Below are 24,060 nucleotides of genomic sequence, written 5' to 3'. Positions count from 1 at the left end.
AAGAATGGGCTGCCATCAATCAGGATGTGACCCAGAAGATTATTGACAGCAAGCCAGGGTGGATTGCAGAGGTTTTGAAAAAGAAGGGTCAACACTGCAAATATTGACTCTTTGCATCAACTTCATGTAATTGTCAATAAAAAGCGTTTGACACTTATGAAATGCTTGTAATTATACTTCAGTATTCCTTAGTAACATCTGACAAAAAATATCTAAAGACACTGAGGCAGCAAACTTTGTGGAAATTAATATTTGTCTCATTCTCAAAACTTTTGGCCACGACTGTAAGGTCCCACAGTTGACAGAGCATGTCAGTGCAAAAACCAAGCCATAAGGTCGAAGGAATTGTCCCTAGAGCACCGAGACAGGATTGTGTCAAGGCACATATCTGGGGAAGGTTACCAAAACATTTCCACACAGTGGCCTCCATCATTCTTAAATGGAAGAAGTTTGGAACCACCAAGACTCCTAGAGCTGGCCGCCCGGCCAAACTGAGCAATCGGGGAGAAGGGCATCGGTCAGCGAGGTGACCAAGAACCCGATGGTCACTCTGACAGAGCTCTTCTGTGGAAGGACAACCATCTCTGCAGACAGAAGCCACTCCTCAGTAAAAGGCACATGATAGCCCAATTTGGCAGCATTTCAAACTCATAAAAAGATACACCCTCGTCCACTTAGCCTCGCCTTATACCCTTGGGGGACTCCCCGTCACCATCTTGGACGTCGGTCCAAATGATTAGCCAAACAAGGGGAGTTTGCAACATAAGCCCCTCAGCCCTCGTTTTTGATCTAGTTTGCGAATGTACAATTATGTTCACTTCAGGGCCTGAAACGCCCCATAATTCAATTTGTGATTGTCAGCCGAAATTTTAAACTTCAACGTCACTATGGATAAGTCAACATACAAGTGTAAGTAAAAACGAATGTAAAAAGGTTAGAAATTGTGCTACTAATGCACATGACGGCACAAACACGTCTCGTAAACGTAATTATGTTTTTATTTGGTTATCTTTTGGAAATTGTAGAAATAAAACATTTTTCTTCTTCAGATGTTTCAGCTAGGCAGGCTAACGTTAGTTAGCTAATTAATTTGCGTCATGATATGTCATCAGAAGTGTCCACTTAATTTGAGGACTGAGGGGATTGGGTGTGCCTTTTATGTGTTTGGAATGTAGCCTTGGAGTTTGCCAAAAGGCACCTAAAGGACTCTCAGACCATGAGAAACAAGATTCTATGGTCTGATGAAACCAAGATTGATTTTTTTGGCCTGAATGTCAAATGTCAAGTCTGGAGGAAACCAGACCAGCATGGTGGTGGCAGCATCATTCTGTGGGGATGTTTTTCATCGGCAGGGACTGGGAGACTAGTCATGATTGAGGGAAAGATAAACGGAGCAAAGACCAGAGAGATCCTTGATGAAAACCTGCACCAGAGCGCTCAGGACCTCAGACTGGGGTGGATGTTCACCTTCCAACAAGACAACGACACTAAGCACAGCCAAGACAATGCAGGAGTGACTTTGGGACAATTCTCTGAATGTCTTTTGAGTGGCCCAGCCAGAGCCCAGACTTGAACATCTCTGGAAAGACCTGACAATATCTGTGCAGCAACACTCCCCATCCCCATGTGTAGATTGAGGAGGGAAAAAACTATTTAATCAATTTTAGAATAAGGCTGTAACTTAACAAAATGTGGAAAAAGTTAAAGGGTCTGAATACTTTCCGAATGCAGTGAGCAAATTTTATAGCAGATGGTGTTAACACACTGTAGCATGGCCTACCTGTGTTTAGTTTCAATCAAAACACATATTTTGCTTAGTGGCGCACCCTGTTGAGTTTTGGTCACACGAGAGAAAAATGCAACCATTTGCTCAATCATCCTAAAATCTCATAAGAAATTACCTTGTTGTTTTTGTCTTACAGTAATATTATACTATTATAGTCAGTTTTGTTATGTAGAATAATATCATCGTGTTTTTGCAGACATTGATTAAACTTTGATCAAACTTTATTAAAAGAGCACCATTTCGCAAGACTAGCCTGTTCTCTAGGAGTAGAGCAGAGAAGGATAGGATCCTGCACATGCTCAGAAGCGTCAGGACATTTAGCTGTTGAGAAATAAAGTCCAGAAAAGTCGAATCTGCGGCCACTCAGTAGAAAAAAAAGGAACTATGAGGAGCTTCAACTTACCAAAAGAATATTCCAGAAAAAAGCCAAGAAGTTTAGCATGCAAAAGAAAAACACAGACAGTAAAACATAAAACACTGCAGCAAAAAGTACAACAACATAGCAAAACACATCACAGCTACACCAAAGAAGCAATTTAACATTTCTAACAAAATATAAAGCCAGCCAACGGTGATAGCTGAGCATTGGGGAGAAAAATTACTTGAAAAGACAAACATGGTGAGAATATATTAGTTGTACTGAAAATGTTTAGCTAATAAAGATAGAATTAGCATACATAACATAACATTTATGGACATGTACATGTGGGTGGTACACCAATAATGAAAAGATAGGATGATGAATCTCAGATAAAATGTCATTTACAACTCTTTGATCCCCAATTTTTTTTTTTTATTAAAGTATGACAAAACACAACATTGTGCAGACCTAGTAGTTCAATAGAGAAAGAACTGCATATAGTATAGATACAAATGCTTAAAATTAGCGTAAATAGAATGTAATATATATGTAATATACATGCAAAAGACAGACTTACATTGTTGTTGCGTGTTTCAACTGCTGGGAATTTTCTGACAATGAACTTGACAGCGGACTCCAGGTTCTTGTCTATTAGATAGGATGGTTTTGCTTTGGGGTCACCACAAGCCTATAACGAAGAGGGCCAAAAACACAGACAAATGCTAAAGATGCATCAACAATAATACTAACAACATATCAACAACTAAACATTGGCAGATAAGAAGTGATAGGATGATAAGTCAAATTAAGAAAGTGGTATTTCGGTCACGACTTGAAAATACATTGAGAGAGACTGTGTGAGAGAGAGCAAGCGAGAGAGCGAGCGAGAACAGAGATAGAGACACAGAGATATAGACATTGAGAGAGAGAGAGAGAGAGAGAGAGAGAGAGAGAGAGAGAGAGAGAGAGAGAGAGAGAGAGAGAGAGAGAGAGAGAGAGAGAGAGAGAGAGAGAGAGAATACATTTCTACTGACAGAGTGGTATATGGGAGGTTGGAGAGCAGTTAGTGAGAAAGCAGTGCATAGGCATACTTCTACTGGGAGAGAAGATAGTTGAACTTTATGTTACATTTTAGATGTTAGAAGCAACAAATAGTTTGTATGGTATATGACACTGGGCATGCACTTCAGCCTGACAAAACAGGAATAGCAATGTTTTAGTATTCAGTCTATAACACGTAAGAGTTGAGGTTCGCAATACACTCAAATGAACACAGTACAGCCGACAGACAATAATATGAGCTTGATAGAAGTATGAGAACAGTTATAAATGTTCAAATCCCAAAATGATCAAGACTGGATTTAAGATTAGTGATATGATGCCATGGATCCATGCAGGGAATACGTTCATTTTGCAGAGGAGAACAGAGCTGTGTTGAATTGCAAAATGAAGTGTCTGAATTCAACTAGGCCCTATGCCTTCCCATTGCCTGATCTTCAATCCCAAAAGATACATTATTTTTGTTTTTGTGGTGCAAATGTCCTGGAACTGTGAAACTGTTCAATTTCATGCTCACAAACCAAAATAATGTATTCTGATCTAATTGTTAGGCTATAGCTGCTCACCGCTTTTCATAACAAGCTAGATAGTCTGCAACTGTTAGATATCATGTAAGAAATCAACTGGAAAAAATCACACTAGCAAATATGATATCTATTTTGACCTAGTGAAATAATCAGAGAGATTCAATTGAAATTTGGGATGGGCCTGTTTATTGAATTGTGAACGTAGTTAGTACTGAAAAGCATACAAGTAATTCTGGGACATGATACTGGTAGGAAAGCAAGGAAGGGTAGAGGGAGAGGGAGAGATTTAGGGAAGAGCTGAGCAAACCTTCCAAACTTGTCCTTGCTGAGGGAAGCATTGTGATAGAAAGAGAGAAAACCACACAGGTAAACACAGGTAAAGTCAGGTAAACACAGGTATAGTCAGGTAAACACGGGTAAAGTCAGGTAAACACAGGTAGAGTCATGTTTAAAACATAGAACCATGCATCTACATGAAAAAGGCTTTAGGTTTTACTTCCAGGATAGTTTGTTGAGGAATAGTTTGGCTTTATACACTGTGCACAATAATTAATGTGCTGCTTGTAAAATAATTGTTCAACAACTAGCTCAGCCTGTGGTGGAGACACTCCTCCTAGAGTAGTAACACTGTAGACTGTAGAGTATCAAGGCTTTAAGTTTAAGAAAGGATATACAGAGCTCCAAAAATATTGTGACAGTGACAATTTCATTTTAATTTGGCTCTGAGGTTAAATTGCAAACAGTCTGCTTTAATTTGAGGGTATTTATACTGAACAAAAATACAAACGCAACATGTAAAGTGTTGGTCCCATGTTTCATGAGCTGGAATAAAAAAATCCCAGAAATGTTCCATATGCACAGAAAGCTTATTTCTCTCAAATGTTGTGCACAAATTTGTTAACGTCCCTGATAGTGAGCATTTCTCCTTTTCCAATATAATCCATCCACCTGAGGTGTGTCATATCAGGTGGGTGGCATATCAGGAAGCTGATTAAACAGCATGATCATTACACAGGTACACCTTGTACTGGGGACAATAAAAGGCCACTGATGTCTCAGATTTTGAGGGAGCGTGCAATTGGCATGCTGACTGCAGGAATGTCCACCAGAGCTGTTGCCAGATAATATAATGTTAATCTCACTACCATAAACTGCATCCAACGTCGTTTTAGAGAATTTGGCAGTGAGTCCAACCGGCCTCATAACCGCAGACCATGTGTAATCACACCAGCCCAGAACCTCAAAATCTAGCTTCTTCACCTGCGGGATTGTCCAGCCACCCAGACAGCTGATGAAACTGAGGAGCATTTCTGTTTGTAATAAAGCCCTATTGTGGGGAAAAACTCATTCTTATTGGCTCCTGCCCAGTCATGTGAAATCTGTAAATTAGGGCCTAATGAATTTATTTAAATTGACTGATTTCGTTATATAAGCTTCAACTCAGTCAAATTGCTGAAATTGTTGCATGTTGCATTTATATTTTTGTTCAGTATAAATCCATTTCGGGTGAAGCGCTTAGAAATTACAGCACTTTTTCTACATAGACCCCTCATTTTTGGGAACCAAAAGTATTGGGACAAATTCACTTATACAGTGGATTCAGAAAGTATTCAGACCCCTTGACTTTTTCCACATTTTATTTATGTTACAGCCTTATTCTAAATAAGGTATTTCTGTTTGTTATTTTTTAGAAATGTGTTAACATTTCTAAAAACCTGTTTTCACTTTGTCATTATGGAGTATTTTATGTAGATCGATGAGATTTATTTAATTTGATTAATTTCAGAATAAGGCTGTAATGTAAAAAAAATTGGAAAAAGGGAAGGGGTCTGAATCCTGAATTAATGGTACATAATGTATTGTGTCATTTAGGAGTCACTTTTATTGTAAATAAGAACAGAATATGTTTCTAAACACTTCTACATTAATGTGGATGCTACCGTGATTACGGATAGTCCTGAATGAATCGTGAATAATGATTAGTGAGAAATTTACAGACACAGAAAAACAACAAAAAATGTGTCTTTGTCACAATACTATTGGAGCTCACTGTAAGGTAGTCTTTGATTAGTACAAGTAGGAACAGACACATGCATATAAACCCAAGGAACCTACAATCCAATGAACCATCTACCAATGAACTTAAAAAGAATATGGGCTAATACATTTCATGCACACAACCCGTAAAGTATAAGGCAACAAATTTGACTCACTGTACTGTTAATTTCCCAGATACATTGCAATATAAAAAATGTCTAACAGTAAAATGACAAAATTCACTTTGTTGTAACTACTGTATTTTTCTTTAAAATTTGCAAAATCAAAAGGAGTAAACAGAAAATATATTTCTCTACTTCATCCAACACAACCATGGTCTGAGACCCTAGTTAAGGTAAGTTGGTCTAATTCAATTTAATGAGCAGCACTTAGGATCCCCATTAGCCGCTGCAAAAGGAGCAGTTACTCTTCCTGGGGTCCACATAAAACATGATATAATACATAGTACAGAACACTGTTAGTCAAGGACGTAAATACATCAATTTACAACATCACACATAGCCTACATATCAGTACATGCACACAATATCTAGGTCTAATACATAATACAGTGCACATTACAATATATATATATATAATGGCTGTGTGTCTTCACAGTCCCCTTTGTGCAGTAAGGTGTTCTTTTATCTGTATTTTAAATCTGGTTTTATTGCTAGCTTGAGTTACCTGGGGTGTCAGAGTTCCATGTAGTCATGGCGATATTTAATACTACAATCCAATTATTGTTATTTTTTCACTCATTATGTGATGTACAATGCAGAGAATACCAGAAGAAGAATTATAATATAATTACCATAGTGAATTATTGTAATGTTTGTTTATGTGTCAATTAATCCCATAAGGGATGGGTTGCCAATTGGCGATTTGACACGGAAATATGTGCTTCCCAGCCTTTGTTCTGGACCTGGGGACCTTGACTGTGAAGAGACCTCGGGTTGCATGTATTTTGTTGTACTGATGAGTGTCCAAACTGTGTGCCAACTGCTTGAACAGACAATTTGGTACATTCAACATATCGACACCTTGCACAAAACCCAAAAGTGATGCAGTCAATCTCTCCTCAACTTTGAGCCAGTAGAGACTGACATGCATGTTACTGACACTTGTCTTCCGTGTACATGTAAGTGTGATACATCCTGCTTTGTTCTGGACCAACTACAATTGACCTATGTCTCTCTTTGCCACACATAACCACACAGCTGGGCAGTAGTCCAGGTGTGACAAAAGTAAGGCTGTAGGAGCGGTCTGGTCAACTCAAATGTCAAGAAGGCAGAGCAATCCAAATAGGTCAAGTCAAGTTTGCAATGAATAACTTCAATCAGACCCCCTCTCCATCTCTCCTTTAATAAGCATTCATGTTGTTGTCATTCTGTTAGGGACCTGTTTTCAGCGTATTAAGTCTCCAGTCATATGATACTGAGTTATGATTAATAAGTTGACTGTTTATAGACATAATAGGTAAAGACCTTTTAGTGTTTAATTTGGGAAATGGTAACTGTTTAAAGAACTTCTCTCGTGGTGGCCCAGATCCTAATGAGTTAATTGTTACATGATTAATTGAAAATCGGGTAACAATTAAGATAAATAACAGTCTTCAGATTAATGTTCAAGTCAAGTCATGACAATCGACAGATCTCTTCCCATTTTAGCAACCATTGAGTCTATATGTTTTGATCATGATAGCTTGCTATCTAGGGTTACACCCAGCAGTTTAGTCTCCTCAACTCCTCAACTCAAAATCACCACATTATTTAATAATAGATTATTATTTTTAATTCAATAATATTTTTAAGATACTTAGCACCAGCCTATTGCTAGTTACCCACTCTAAAACTGACTGGAGATCTACGCTAAGGGTGTCAATTATTTATTTTACTGCTGCAGCCGACGTGTATACTGTTGAGATGTCAGCATATGTAGACACACAGGCATTATTCAAGGTCAGTGGAAGGTCAGGTAGCCTAGTGGTTAGAGCGTTGGACAAGTAACTGTAAGGTTGCAAGATCGAATCCCCGAGCTGACAAGGTGGAAATCTGTCGTTCTGCCTCTGAACAAGGCAGTTAACCCACTGTTCCTAGGCCTTAATTGAAAATAAGAATTTGTTCTTAACTGACTTGCGTAGTTAAGAATAAAGGTACAAAAAAAAAGAAAAAAAAGAAGGTAAAAACAGAAAACAGATATGGCCCTACCCGGCTGCCCAGCGGTACACCACACTCAACTGAATGTACATGAGAACATTCCATTAACGAAAACCCTCTGTGTTCTATTAGATAGGTAACTCTCAATCAATAATAAGGCAGAGGATGCAAATCTACATTTTTTCAGCAATAGGTTATGATCAATGACATCTAAAGCTGCACTGAAGTCTAACAGAACAGCTCCCACAATCTTCTTACTACCAATTTCTTTCAGCCAAGCATCAGTCATTTGTGTCAATGCCGAGCATGTTGAGTGCCCTTCCCTATAAGCATGCTGAAAGTCTGTTGTTAATTTTCTGTCAAATAATGTTGCTTTTGATCAAACACAATTTTTTCAAAAAAGCACTTGAAACAAGGCTGATTGGTTGTCTGTTTGAACCACTAAAGGGTGCTATGCTATTCTTGGGTAGCGAAGTTACCTCTCTGACACACCGCCATTTAGGCTTAAATTGAACATGTGGCAAACAGGAGTCACAATGTATTCCGCTACCAACTTCAGCGATTCATCATCCAGGTTGTCGGTACCAGGTGATTTTTCCAGGACTGACAGTGTACTGACGTCCCCAGGGCAAACATTTCTTTCCCAGTGCTAATACAGTGCTAAGTGTGCTTCTCCAGTTGTAACAGTGCTTCACCAGTGCTTTCCCAATGCTAACAGGGTCATTGGAGAGTGAGTAACAGACTGAGGTCAAGGCTGTTTCCTCATAGGAGACCCTCCCTCTGACCGCATAGTAGAGACCCTCCCTCCCTGCACTCTCAGTCAGTCTCTTGTCTATAACAGGACTCTTGTCTATGACAGGACTCTTGTCTATGACAGGACTCTTGTCTATCTGGACTCAGACTGAACACACAATACAAAGGATCTAACTGAATTCCTTTATCACCCATACATCAGTGTACTAATGAACTGTTGAACTGATTATTGACATATGGATGGATGATTTATGTTTTTTCTGCTGTACGGCTATCTGTTTTTACTACATTTATTGCTGTTTTTGTGACTGTGTCTCTGTAAGTACAGTATTTCCCATTGGGATTAAACTGTGTATTGCTATTCTGTTCTAATAATGTACCTACCATACAGTGGGGTCCATACTGCCAGTTAAACTTCCACTATATTAGTGTTGGGTGCATAGTTTAATGTTATTCTTCTCAGGCTGAGTTGCTAGATACAGTTGGCCTTCAGTACAGTACCATCTTCCCTGATATATATCTCCTCTCTACTGACAAGTCCTGCATAAGAACATCCTACATAAGAGTGGGCTTCCTGTTGTCTCTGTAAAGACAAGGAGGGTTCTGAGGAGGGGCTCTGGGCTGCTTCCGGTTTAGATTTCCCTTTCAATTATATGACGCCATAAGAAGCTCTCCTCTCCACAAACAAGGTTATTTTTGATCATTCTGGAAACCAACAAATACTTTTTTTAAACGCTACATTGCATTATAAGGGGGTCATACATGCTTATGACAAGTCTTACAATGTACTATAACTACACCGTAAAGTATTATACCGGTTACTCACTTTAAAAAAAAAAAAAATTTTGCACTCGGGGACACTGATACACTACATAAACATTATCGTGACAGAAATATTATCTGAAATATTATCATGGGAATCAGGCGGTTGTGTAAGTTACATCAATATAAAAAGCAATACTGCTGGCCCAGACAGTAGTGTCCAACTTGCAGCCAGCTGTCATAGCAGGGGTCTCATTGTTTTGCTGTCAACAATGCTTAACTATAAGCTCTTCTTGGTACACAATCCCATAGTGTTGGCCACTGAATCTTCAGATTCACATTACTTGCCGAGTGGATATGAACAAAATACAATAGATCTCTATTTTGGACCAATTGTCTGTTTAATTCTGTTTGATAAAGCAGCTTGTCTAAGAAGGTTGATTTACTGAGGTAGGCCTAGTAGACTTGTGCAGTAGACTACAGTAAAGGGATACACCTGTGGTAGTAGTATTACATCAAATTAAATTGTATTTGCCACATGCTTCGTAAACAACAGGTGTGGACTCACACTGTAATGCTTAGAAGGCTTGTGCAGTAGTAATGGGCAGTGAACGTGTGCCGTAGGCCTACAGTTGTTTGATTTACTGAGGTAGGCCTTTGCACCAGCCTACAATCACAGTAGCCTACAATCACAGATGAAACAGAAAAAGACATCTGAGAATCTTCCTAAATTCTTCTGTCAGCTTGTATCAATGCCTACCAGTTGCTAAGCAACATATCTGTTAGTTCAATGCACAAGCATCAACCTGCTGCCATAGTTTCAATAAGTACAATATGTTTTTTCATAAAACAAGAATTGTACCATGGCATGGGTATAAAACCTTTGGCATGTAGCCTATTGTGTCATGCTGAACATAAAAACGGAGGTATATGAATGGAAATATATGAGTAATAGGCTGAATGTTACACACAAATTGACTGCAACAGAGAGTGACAAATTGTCACACAATCTGCTGCCAAGTCAGCAAAGAATCTCTAATCTCAAATGGCACCCTATTCCCGTACACTACTACTGTGTAAGGAATAGGGTGCCAGTACTACTCTCTCATCATTAAAGGACTGACTGTCACTGTATCAAAGTCATTAAAATGGACAGCTACACTCTAAGAATCTGTTACACTGAGTGAAACGTCTAGTAGTGTTGGTTGGTACCCAGATTTTCATACTGTCATACCGTCTCTGTACCATACTGAGGTTTAAGGTATTACTGAATGTGCACACAAGGGACACACAAAACCATTTTAGCAGGGATCTTGATCCAGGATGGGATTGAATGTTTCTGCTGTAACCAAGAAGCTTGATCATTACATCTAGCCACTTAGCTAGCAAGTTAGCAAACCAAATACATAGCCGGAGCCCTGAGCTGGATATAGATTTCATATAGTTATACTTATAGTTATAAGCAGTGGCATAGCACGCACCCCCGGAACTGCTACAGTTTTAATGGTATTGAAAATCATACCTTTGGTATTTCGAAACAGCTCGGTATACATTATAAATGGTATGTCGCCCAAACCTAACGTCTAGTATGGAATCTGCCATTCATGACACACCTCGCCAGTCCCTACTATGAATAAGTAATATATCAGTCACCCAAGCCACGGACTGTTTACCTGGCTACCGTCTAGCAGATGGAATCAGTACAGGTGCATCAGAGCCAAGACAGAGAGACTAAGAAACAGCTTCTATTACCAGGATATCAGACTGTTGAACAGACATCACTAGCCGTCTATCAGGTGATACACACACACACACACAAAACGCTGCTGTCCCATGTCAGAGACATTGAACCACTGGACACTTCCTGTTTCACACTGAGTATTTAAATACTGTATTCCCGACATAATGCATTCTAATATTCATACAACTGTACTTTGTATTTAGTTACACTGTTTATACACACTGCATATTTATTTATATACTGGATTCTTGACATTTATAATATAATAATAATATATATCTACTAATGTACTTATCATTGATATCTACTGATGTACATATCATTATCCCGGTGTACATACATATAGATTGCATTTTTATTACTGTTACAGTGCTATTTGAGTTGTTAATTTGATTCATCCTGATGTTCTTGATTGCTTATTGTAACTTGTTTACTCTTTAATTATTTGTGTACTTGTTTGACATTATACTGCATCATTTGGAGCTAGTAATACAAGCATTTTGCTGCACCCACTATAACATCTGCTAAACTGTGTACGCAACCAATTGATGACTTTTTAAAATTATAAATTAATAGTGAATACTAATACACTAGTAATAATGATACTAAGAGTGGTTTTCTCTGTAGGGTTTTACAATGAGCAAATTAAACACCATGGGCCAATTTCCCAAACATAGATTAAGAGTCTTGGACTAAAAAGCACAAGTCTTAATTTGTGTCCAGGAAAGGCATTTATAACTACATAACAACCATATAACATACATGTATACCAACTGTAGATACTGCCGTGCCATTGGTTAGTAAGTAGTATGCTTCAGTCATGATGTGTCTGTCAGATGGTAACTGCTAATCTGACTGATTATAAATGTGTTCCCATTATATTGATCTCTTACTTCAATCTTAGCATTGGCTAAAGAACCTAGAAAAGCATTCATTTGTCAATTTATTTAACTAATATTGTGGTGCCTTATGCAAGTATGCGGGAGGAACTATGTAGCTAGCTAGCCATCAAGCACAACAATTACTGCAAAGCTAGGCATGTAGTTACATTATAGGCTATTTCAGTGAGATACTATTTTATTTCAAGCCAGTGAATCATAGCTTTCAGTAAGTAGCCTATGAGTTATTATTCTTTTTACACGAAGATTGAAATAGACCAATCTCAGAAACAGTGATTTATTTGTCCTATTGATGAGTGGGCTTGGCTAGCCAAATTACGTTAGCTTATCTGCAACACATTTTCAAGAGGGCCTTGACTGGCATTCTGCAGCCGTAGCTGTCATGAATTGGGTTTCAAAATAAAGGTTTCTGCCATACACCACATATGAGTTTGGGGGGTTTGATCTTTCAATCTTTTGAATGCAGTACAATTTATTATGAACCGAAGAATTACACTGGTACCTTACCTTCTTGATATTATAGATGCGAGTGAGCATTCCGATGCCCCTGTCGTTCAAAATGGTAAATTTCTCGGCCAGTTTTTGCTGGCCAGGTTGGAGCGAGCCGCGCGACAGTGTTGCCGACATAGCTACTGATTCTTGTAAAATATGTGTTGTAGAATTGCTGCTGCGTTTTGTTTGTTGTGAAAATAATGACACTCCAGTGCTACAATGTTACAATTCGCCCATTATGTGGGTGGAGCGGTTTCGCCAATCCCCACTCCTCTCTCCCGTCGCGGTTTTTACTAGGTGTTGTCCTATTTTACGAAAACGAGGCTGACAGGCTGTTTCCTGCAATCCAAATGCACGTCACGTGACCCGCATTTTATTATAGGGAAGGAATATGGGCCTATATGTAGGCGGCTACACCCACGACAAAATAGTTCTCAAGTATTTGATCCTACATTGAAGGCCTACATTACAAAGGCAACAATAAAGTGTGGCTGGATGTCTCAATGTGAAAATTTGATATGAATGTCTTAAATCCTCAGTTATGTTTGAACATTATGATGACAGCATGTAAAATAGACTTTTAAATACTATACCACTGCACCAAACTGAATAGCCTATGGGACGCACACACACACACACATACACACACACACACGCTTCATGATGGCATCATGTGATAGTGACATCTGTGACGCCTAGAAAAAGACTCTTGGTCCCCCATAAAGGCTGAGTGACTAATCTGAGTTCTCAATTTTCAAGTTGGATTTGACAAAACCTCCCCATCAACATGCAGGAGTCCATTTGAAGCAGAAGCTTGGCACTGTGAACATTACATCCTATGGAGTAGCCTGGACTGGTAGAGCGGCAGACCAATCTAACACTGGATTCTTTTTTTCTCCTTTGCTTTGTTTTGAGAAGACAAAGGAGATGCAGTCTCTTGCCCAGGAAATCAAGACATTTTCCAAGACCAATTTGAGAAAGCAATGCACCCGCGTGACGACGTTGAGCGGCAGGAGGATTATTGAGACATGGAAAGGATCGACTATACATGTTGTAGAGGATAAAAGTCAGCCTGAGACAGCATGCGGCTATGTACAGGACAACAGCTGGGACGTACAAGTTGGAGTTATTAAACCTTATTTACTATTAGGTGAGTGGATGTCGATGAGATATGTGTTATTGACAGGGGATAATTGACAGGTGCCTACACAGACACACATACTGTAGCTGTCAGTATGATATGAGGCCTTACGTTTTCAGCTTGTTGTCTCTGAGACGGAGTCTACTGGATTATTGCATGTAACCACATTTAATTTTCCCCCTATAGAGTTTAAACTCATGTTTTTGAAAAAACAACAACATCTTTATCATTACTGAAGTAAATATCCTAAACATACCTATGCTCAGTTAATAATATTTCAATTTAAAACAATTTCTTACAGGCTTACAATTTGATGGTTGTTTTTTCTTGTTGTAGGCTCACAAGATGCTGCACATGACTTTGGCACTTTGAGGAAATATAAGGTATTGTTTTATTTAATAGAGATAAGCTTTATCTTTAACACAATTTTCTGTCTTGTTTTGGTGTTTCATAGATGTTCTTCTTCCATTTCAGGTGTCCCACATTTTGAATGTAGCCTACGGTGTTGAAAACGCATTTCCAGACCTGTTCATTTATAAAACACTGAGCATTCTGGATGTTCCTGATACTGACATAACATCCTATTTCCAAGAGTGTTCAAAATTCATAGACCAAGCAAATGCAGAGGTAAGTTGTATGTGTTTTCACAACATTGTAGGCTAATGTAGTCTAATTGGGGGTTGCAATATCCAGTTTCCTTTTCGCTGTTTTCTTTTTCAACTTATGCTTTAATACCGTATCTTTCACTGCATTCATCTTACCTGACAGTTTCAACATTCCTACTCATCATGAAAGATGACACATCATGAAAGATGTTTTATATCAAGGAGAAACTATGCAGTCACTTTACTCCTACCTATATGTACAAATTATCTTGCCTAACCTGTACCCCCGCACATTGATTCGGTGCCGGCACCCCTGTATATAGCCTCGTTATTGTTATTTTTCACTTTCGTTTATTTAGTAAATATTTCACGGTAAGGTCTACCTGTTGTATTCGGCGCATGTGACAAATACAATTTGATTTGAGAATCACTTTGCTCTATACAGTACATACTGTAGGTACAATACTTTACTTTAATAGTAATTTCTTTGAGTGTTCAAGTTGATGACCTGGCATATATCTGATACTGGACAGCAGTGAGCCAATGCAAGGCCTCCCTCCCTACCAGTAGGTATCTAGGCATCCTCCCTACCTCTGTATCCACACTGTAGTAAATAATACAGGGCTGAGTTTTCACCATACATAATTTAGCATGTTGTAGAAAGATCTTATCACTAGTGGCCCTTTGTTTGCTATACAACCTTTTACCAAATCGCTGTGCCTATCACGCAACAACCTGACACTGTCACATGTTGCAAATTCACCAAAGGTTTATGATTACAATGACTGGTCCTATTGGAAATAAGTTTCCACTCTCTGTTGAATGGAGGTCAGTGGCTCTTTTTACTTCCCTATGTAATCTGGGATACCATGCAGGGGTAACTCCAACTGCCTTAATCAAAGCATCCATGTTGCCTTTAGCTAAGTGGGAGAATAACTCTATCACCTTATAGCTTGTAATTTTCCCATTATGTGTGATTAGCATAAAAGTATTTTATTAGATTGACCTGTGTGAATTGAAGACATTGGATTCAAATTTAAAGCAGCCGAGCACATCAGGTCTCATGTCTTTGGACTGGATAGCACTAAAATGACATAAGGCATCATATTCCCCCAAAACAGTCCTTACCCCAGGACACTTCAACAGGTTTCCTGGGGTAAGGAACACATTTTTTAAAATTAAGTCCCTCAGTTGACCACCTGACTACATTTTTGTTCAAGCTGGGCTGAAGTTTGTTTGTGCACATTCTAATAACATAAGGCTTGTTTCTCTCGTCTTCCCCCTCAGAAAGGAGTTGTGTTGGTTCACTGCAATTCTGGAGTCTCGAGGTCAGCCTCGGTCGTCATTGGGTACCTGATGTCCACAGAAGGAAAGCCTTTCAATGATGCGTTTACCTTGGTGAAATCGGCTCGGCCAGCCACGTGCCCAAACCCAGGGTTTCTTGAACAGTTGAAAGGTTTCAAACCGAAAGGGGGCATAGAAGCCAATGGTGTGGGCTATGCATGAACAACAACAGCAACACCTCCAGGGCCAGAGTAATGCATTTCATCATCAGCCACCGTTCCTCACAAGGAGGCCATTCTGATGTGTCCAAAATTGTGCCCTATTTTCCTATACAGTATAATGCGCTGGGGCCCTGGTCAAAAGTAGTGCAACATATAGGGAATAAGATGTCATTTTGGATCTTACTATGTCCCCTAATACCCGAGGTACCCCAACATCATGTTGAGGTGTTCATTTGATGCCATTTTTTCAAAAGCCCTACAATGCCCTGTCAATATACACTGTGGGTCCAGTGTTATTCAATAGTTAAACATTTCTGTTATCAATTTCTATAAACCACTGAGGGTGGTAATGAGGCCACAATGGAATTTAAGAAAGGTATAAATATACAATTCTCAACTTGATGAACCATGTCTGTACAACAATTCTTAAGTTCATTTTGAGTCTTTCCTTTTTTGTACCAAAATGTGTGAGGTGAAAGTTAGAGAAAACTGACTAAACTGTATTATTTAATATAGTTTTAATTTTGTTAACTTACATCTTGGTTTAAGAAATATTATGGACCTCCTTACTTTGTCTTAACATATTATTTATTGCATGTTGGGATGTTATCTATGGCAAGGGATTTCAGAAACGTTCCTTGCCCAGGGTCCCCCACCCATGCAAACCGACAACCCCGTGACCCCCATCATTTGTTAGCAAAAAGTAAAATAATGTCTTGTCTTATCATTAGGTGAATGATAATTGCAATTATAAGTAATCAATTTTAAATTAATAGGTTTGGTTTGGACTGTTTAATTATTTTAACCTAGCCGCAGTTCATTGCAAGTGTAAACTCGACTCAACTTGCTGTTGTGAAGCAAATTTTCTGCAACTCTACATATTTTTCCATTGAGTTGAGAGAACATTTAGCAGATTTGAAGCTAATTTCCAGCAATTCTATGCATTTTGCCGTGGCTACCGCTGTGTGCTTCTGCTCAAATATTATTAAATCAATGTGCATGTGCCCTGGAATTTTCGATTCTCCCTGACTGTCTAGCTTTTATTTGATTGTTAGTTCTCAAAGATGCTACTACTTAAAACTATACATAGTTCAATATCTTTTCTGCATGCTTTCTATCTAGTTTAAGTTGACACTGAAACTGTTTTTCCATCCTGAAACGGCGGCCTAAGAATTTTCTATACAAAAAAAACCCTGGTAATTAGCATCATATTAAAGGAATAATTCGAGATTATGACTATGAAGCCATGTATCTACTTCCCCAGAGTCAGATGGTAGCATACTAGCTAGCATGCTAACGGTTCCTGTAGACTTACAGTTATTGTGCTAACGGTAGTTAGCATTGGCTCGTGAAATTACCTCTAACGTCCTCCATACTGGACGCAGAGATTTAACAATAGTATCCACGATGGTATTCTGTTGTAGCAGCGATATTCATAAAAAATATTTTTTTTCACATAAAATCCCCCAAAATATTTCCCCCGAATTTGAAAACCCCTGATCTATGCGACGTTGAATAAACTAAGATAATAATATAGTGGAGGCTAGATTTTTTGTTGTTGTTGTAACAGATATGCATTATTTTTGATGTTATTATCATAAGTTTGAAATGTTTTTTTTTTATTGCAAACAAAATTACTCTGATTGTGGGTGTTTGAAATATGATGTTTATTAATGTTAAATTATTTTATATGAACATGTTTGATAAAATGTTATGAACTCTTGTTATAGAATGTACACATATAATTATTCTAGTTACTTATTCTTCCATACTCAATGTAGGCTAGGCTACTGCTAACATTTACAACATAAGATATGTTTCGGGAACTAGTGTGAATTGCGTTGTCAAGAACCTGTTGATTAATGCAGAAATGCACCCTTTGGATCAATGTGTGTGTGTAAATTCAGAATATGTTTGAATAAAATATTGCTACTGAAGAGAAAATCTCCATTCAATTGAGTTCATAACGTTATTCTATCCTTGTTGGCTGATTATCGTGACATTAATTACATCTGCTTACAATGGCAGTATTATGTCCTCATGCATAATAACCACTTATAAACATGTTATAATCATGTAATATAACATTTAGTAGGCTATAAACTACTTAGACAGGACTAAACTCTTTGGACAGATGCACTCGATTAATGGTTTTAATATCACACATCGTCAAAGCAGTGTAATTTGATGATTAGAACAGTATTATTAGCCTACACATTAAGTATGTTAACATGCACACTAATAATTCGATGTTAACCTGATATTGCAGTAAGCAGCGTATGTAAATAGTCACTTAAACACCTTACTCTGCTTATTAAATCGGCATAAAGCCAAAATCTAAGTAAACATACGCCGATTAAAACACCTGGTTTTCTGAACAATCTTTCGAATTGTTATGACATAGTAATCCAAGTACAAGCGGTGTATTTGATCTGCGCATGTGCCAGCACCAGTAGCGCAAACCTCCCTCTTATGCGCGAGTGAAGTGAGTTCACAAAAAAATAAAAGTATGCATTTTATAAATAGTTTTCATGTCCAGACTTTATATGTCCGAATTCAGAATCAAATATGCTTCACAAAAATAACATGATCACTGTGTTAGAACGTTTATTTTGATTGGCGATTTTCTGCATTTATCAAAAGTCCCATCAGGTACTGATGTCAGATGTGTCCATGTAAACAGGATCATTAGGGAGTCGTTCTTCTCGCAAAGCATGTAAACGTTTTCAACGAACTATTATATTAATCTGACTATCCACTCACATGTTTGAATAGGGCACAATAAAGGCAAATGCCGTTTGCATTTACGCTTGTCAGGTTCAATCCCAACAGAGCGGTTCTAATATTGCAGCCTAATAAGAGCGGTTCTAATATTGCAGCCTAATCGAGAGGATGCCGTGGTAGAAAATACAACTGTGTTTAGACTACTGAACATCAATAGCTGGGAAGTGACACCACGAAACTACTAATAGGCTACAACTAGGCTGTATCGCATGCTCCATATTTTGTTAGAAAAAAATCCACAGGCGAATATTGTATCCAACAGGTGTGGCCATGGGCTTTCTATCACTGTGAGGTTTCGCTCGCGGGAAGGCTGTACCTCTCACACGTTGACAAGTTTCGGCGGGGAATTCCGTATTCTACATGGGCACTCTCTCTTCGACCCTCACGCGACGGAAAACGGCAGTTGTCTCCGTCATAGTCACCGAGCGAGAAGAACCGGTTTGGACAGCAGAGAACGAGGACCACCTGACAGAAGCTGGACCGAGCGCCGTCATTAAAAATGCGGTTCAAAAGGTCGCTCGAGAGATGCAGAAGGTGTCTGTCATCAGCGAAGAAGGCAAGTGCTGAAACTTTCGTTGCCCTTATCAACGCATCATTAACTGTACCCTGTAGTCAGAGTGAATGTTAGTGCGCTGAATAGAGAATTTAAAAAAGAGCCAAGTTTCTATATATTGTAGGCTAAACACTACATATATTGTGCACTTCAATAAAGGGCTTACGATTTAAAATATTTATGCAGGTATTTATGTCATTCAGTTCATTCAATGTTTCAACTTAACCTACACTAAGTGTATAAAACATTAAGAAAACTTTCCTAATATGGAGTCGGAAAGCGTTCCACAGGGATGCTGGCCCATGTTGACTCCAATGGCTCGATGTCCTTTGGGTGGTGGACCATTCTTGATACACAGGGGAAACCGTTAAGTGTGAAAAACCCATCAGCGTTGCAGTTCTTGACACAAACTTGTGTGCCTGGCACCTACTACCATACCCTGTTCAAAGGCACATAAATATATTGTCTTGCCCATTCACCCTCTGAATGGCACACATGCACAATCCATGTATTCATTGTCTCAAGGCTTAAAACTAAATGTTATTTGACCTGCCTCCTCCCCTTCATCTATATTAATTAAAGTGGATTTAACAAGTGATCAATAAGGGATATCAATATCCTATCATCGCTTTCACCTGGATTCACCTGGTCAGTCTATGTCATGGAAAGAGCAGGTGTTCATAATGTTTTGTACACTCACATTGTCTCTGACAGACTACAACTTTTAATTGTTTTTTATAAACTGTTGAAATAAATTAGTTCTGCTAACATTTTGGGGGGGAAACCCGTTGCCTTGAACAATTGTAGTAACCCAACTCTAACGCTCGTCGTCGGTGGAAGGAAGAGTCGACCAAAGCGCAGTTTGGAAAGTTTTCATGATATTTATTTTAAAGAAACACTCAAACAAAAATAACAAATTCAAAAACGAAAGCAAACAAACCCAGTTTAATCAGCTGTCCGGGTTGCTGGTCTCAAACTATCCCGCAGGTGAAGAAGCCGGATGTGGAGGTCCTGGGCTGACATGGTTACATGTAGTGTGTGGTTGTGAGGCCGGTTGGACGTACTGCCAAATTCTCTAAAACGACATTGGTGGAGGTTTATGGTAGAGAAATTAACATTAAATTATCTGGCAACAGCTCTGGTGGACATTCCTGCAGTCAGCATGTGTAACGGCGTTCGTCGTTTGTCGAAAGAGAGTCGGACCGAAATGCAGCGTGGTGGTTACTCATAACTTTATTGGAAAAAGCGACACATGAAATAACTATTACAAAATACAAAACAACAAACGGAACATGAAACCTATTACAGCCTATCTGGTGAAACTACACAGAGACAGGAACAATCACCCACGAAATACACAGCGAAACCCCGGCTACCTAAATACGGTTCCCAATCAGAGACAACGAGAATCACCTGACTCTGATTGAGAACCGCCTCAGGCAGCCAAGCCTATACAACACCCCTACTCAACCGCAATCCCAATAATACAAAACCCCAATACGAGATACAACAACATAAACCCATGTCACACCCTGGCCTGACCAAATAATATAACGAAAACACAAAATACAATGACCAAGGCGTGACAGAACCCCCCCCCTAAGGTGCGGACTCCCGGACGCACCTCAAAACCATAGGGAGGGTCCGGGTGGGCGTCTGTCCATGGTGGCGATTCCGGCTCGGGACGTGGACCCCACTCCATTAATGTCCTAGTTCCTCCCCTTCGCGTCCTGGGATAATCCACCCTCGCCGCCGACCATGGCCTAATAGTCCTCACCCAGAACCCCACTGAACTGTGGAGCAGCTCGTGACTGAGGGGCATCTCGGGACTGAGGGGCAGCTCGGGACTGAGGGGCAGCTCGGGACTGAGGCAGCTCGGAACTGAGTGGAAGCCCGGAACTGAGAGGAAGCCCAGTACTGAGAGGAAGCCCAGGCTCCGGTAGATGCTGGCTGGCTGGCGGCTCTGGAAGGTTCTGGTTGACTAGCAGATCTGGAAGAGACTGGTTGACTGGCAGATCTGGAAGAGACTGGTTGACTGGCAGATCTGGAAGAGACTGGTTGACTGGCAGATCTGGAAGAGACTGGTTGACTGGCAGATCTGGAAGAATCTGGTTGACTGGCAGATCTAGAAGATCATGGCTGACTGGCGGATCTAGCTGCTCTATGCAGACTGACAGCTCCTTGCAGACTGACAGCTCTGGCTGCTCCATGCAGGCTGACAGCTCCGTGCAGACTGGCAGCTCTTTGCAGACTGACAGCTCTTTGCAGACTGACAGCTCTGGCTGCTTCATGCAGACTGACAGCTCTGGCTGCTTCGAACAGACTGACAGCTCTGGCTGCTTCGAACAGACTGACAGCTCTGACTGCTCCATGCAGGCTGACAGCACCCTGCAGACTGGCAGCTCCTTGCAGACTGACAGCTCCTTGCAGACTGACAGCTCCTTGCAGACTGACAGCTCTGGCTGCGTCATGCAGACTGACAGCTCTGATTGCTCCATGCAGGCTGACAGCACCCTGCAGACTGGCAGCTCTTTGCAGACTGACAGGTCTGGCTGCTTCATGCAGACTGACAGCACCTTGCAGACTGACAGCTCCCTGCAGACTGGCAGCTCAGGCTGATCCGAACAGGCAGGAGGCTCCGGCAGCGCTGTAGAGGAGGAAGGCTCTGATAGCGCTGAACAGGCGGGAGACTCCGACAGCGCAGGAGGGAAGGAAGGCTCTGATAGCGCTGAACAGACAGGAGACTCCGGTAGCGCAGGAGAGGAGAAAGGCTCCGACAGCGCTAGAGAGGCGGGAGACTCCGACAGCACAGGAGAGGCGAGGCGCACTGTAGACCTGATGCGTGGTGCTGGCACTGGTGATACTGGAGCGAGGACACGCACAGGAAGCCTGGTGCAGGGAGCTGCTACCGGAGGACTGGTGTGTGGAGGTGGCTCTGGATAGACCGGACCGTGCAGGCGCACTGGAGCTCTTGAGCACCGAGCCTGCCCAAGCTTACCTGGCTCGATGCCCACTCTAGCCCGGCCAATACGAAGGGCTGGTTTGAACCGCACCGGGCTATGCACCCGCACTGGAAACACTGTGCGCTCCATAGCATAACACGGTGTCTGCCTGGTCTCTCTAGCCCACCGATAAGCACAGGGAGTTTGCGCAGGTCTCCTACCTGGCATAGCCATATTCCCATTAAGCCCCCCCCCCCCCCCAAAAAAAATTTTTGGGCTGCTTTTCGGGCTTCCATCCGCGTCGCCGTGCTGCCTCCTCATACCAGCGCCTCTCCGCTTTCCCGCCTCTATTTCCTCCTTGGGGCGGCGATATTCACCAGGCTGAGCCCAGGGTCCTTTTCCGTCCAGTTCCTCCTCCCATGTCCAATTCTCCAAGTGGTGCAGCCTCTCCCACTGCAACTGCTCTTCACGATTAACAGGGAGAGTTGGCTCAGGTCTGATTCCTGACTCAGCCACTCTCTCTCTGAGCCCTCCCCCAATAAATATTTGGGGGTGACTTTCGGTTTTCGTCCTGAGCCGCCGTGTCTTTCTTTTCGACTCCATTCGCCTATAGCCCTCTTCGCACTGCTCCAGCGAATCCCAGGCGGGCTCCTGCACTCTCTCTGGGTCGGCCGCCCACCTGTCGATTTCTTCCCACGTCGTATACTCCATGCCTCTGCTGTCCATAACGTCCTCCCTTCGCTGTTCAAGCTGTCGCTGCCTGTTAACACGCTGCTCGGTCCGTGTGTGGTGGGTGATTCTGTAACGTCGTTCTTCGTTTGTCGAAAGAGAGTCGGACCGAAATTCAGCGTGGTGGTTACTCATGACTTTATTGGAAAAAGCGACATATGAAATAACTATTACAAAATACAAAACAACAAACGGAACGTGAAACCTATTACAGCCTATCTGGTGAAACTACACAGAGACAGGAACAATCACCCACGAAATACACAGCGAAACCCCGGCTACCTAAATACGGTTCCCAATCAGAGACAACGAGAATCACCTGACTCTGATTGAGAACCGCCTCAGGCAGCCAAGCCTATACAACACCCCTACTCAACCGCAATCCCAATAATACAAAACCCCAATACGAGATACAACAACATAAACCCATGTCACACCCTGGCCTGACCAAATAATATAACGAAAACACAAAATACAATGACCAAGGCGTGACAGCATGCCAATTGCACACTCCCTCAAAACTTGAGACATCTGTGGCATTGTGTTGTGTGACAAAACTGCACATTTTAGAGTTTCCTTTTATTGTCCCCAGCACAAGATGCACTTGTGTAATGATCATGCTGTTTAATCAGCTTCTTGATATGCCACACCTGTCAGGTGAATGGATTATCTTGGCAAATGAGAAATGCTCACTAACAGGGATGTAAATTTGTGCACAAAATCTGAGAGAAATGCGTTTTTTTGTGCGTATGAAACTTTTCTGCAATCTTTTATTCCAGCTCATAAAACATGGGACCAACCCTTTACATGTTGCGTTTATATTTTTGATCAGTGTAATAAAGTGACCCATATGATTAAATTTTTAAGTTGTAAATATTGAACTGTTTTGTGGGTGCTGAGAATGACAAATATTTGTGCGCACGCTGGCGTAGCAGACGGATATAGATATATACGCTAATACAGGACTATTACTTTTGTGAAGGAAAGCAACCTTACTTCCCATGGCTACAGTATGTTACAGATTGCTGCATTATCCTCTGCCATTAAGAGGTGTGCACATGACCTTGTTGATGGTGCGAATGGCTCGTCTCATTATTGAACATCAATTTGCCTGGCGGTTTTGATATCTGTTCATCATGTGCAATTACACCTCATAGCACAACAAACTGCTTAATACTATTTTAGAAATATACCTATCTTTCTTCAAACATGCATACACCATTGT

General features: G+C 40.6%; 2 protein-coding genes across 9 annotated transcripts in view; one reads left to right on the top strand and one right to left on the bottom strand.

Annotated features, from left to right (window-relative positions):
• The window catches only part of LOC124044036 (nck-associated protein 1), a 55,929-nt gene extending 43,034 nt beyond the window's left edge, over window positions 1–12,895 (bottom strand). For 3 of the 8 annotated variants that reach the window (XM_046363359.1, XM_046363356.1, XM_046363358.1), the window contains exons 1-3: window positions 12,592–12,894; window positions 4,041–4,058; window positions 2,725–2,835 (exon numbers count right to left, since the gene is read on the bottom strand). In XM_046363359.1, coding sequence (XP_046219315.1) covers window positions 2,725–2,835; window positions 4,041–4,058; window positions 12,592–12,711 — 249 coding nt within the window. In that variant the 5' untranslated portion in view covers window positions 12,712–12,894. Of the gene's footprint in view, window positions 1–2,724; window positions 2,836–4,040; window positions 4,059–12,591 lie in introns of all 8 variants that reach the window. The other 5 variants (XM_046363363.1, XM_046363361.1, XM_046363362.1 and 2 more) reach the window with 3 other exon arrangements.
• Window positions 12,896–13,358: 463 nt separating this feature from the next.
• dusp19a (dual specificity phosphatase 19a) lies at window positions 13,359–17,697 on the top strand. Its single transcript, XM_046361092.1, has 4 exons — window positions 13,359–13,726; window positions 14,054–14,100; window positions 14,192–14,344; window positions 15,610–17,697. The coding sequence occupies exons 1-4, from the start codon at window positions 13,504–13,506 to the stop codon at window positions 15,826–15,828; spliced, it is 642 nt and encodes a 213-aa protein (XP_046217048.1). The 5' UTR covers window positions 13,359–13,503; the 3' UTR covers window positions 15,829–17,697.
• The last annotated feature ends 6,363 nt before the right edge of the window (window positions 17,698–24,060 follow it).

The sequence above is a fragment of the Oncorhynchus gorbuscha genome, linkage group LG09, assembly GCF_021184085.1.
Source record: "Oncorhynchus gorbuscha isolate QuinsamMale2020 ecotype Even-year linkage group LG09, OgorEven_v1.0, whole genome shotgun sequence".
Lineage (NCBI taxonomy): Eukaryota > Metazoa > Chordata > Actinopteri > Salmoniformes > Salmonidae > Oncorhynchus > Oncorhynchus gorbuscha.
This window is presented reverse-complemented; position numbering and strand designations above follow the sequence as displayed.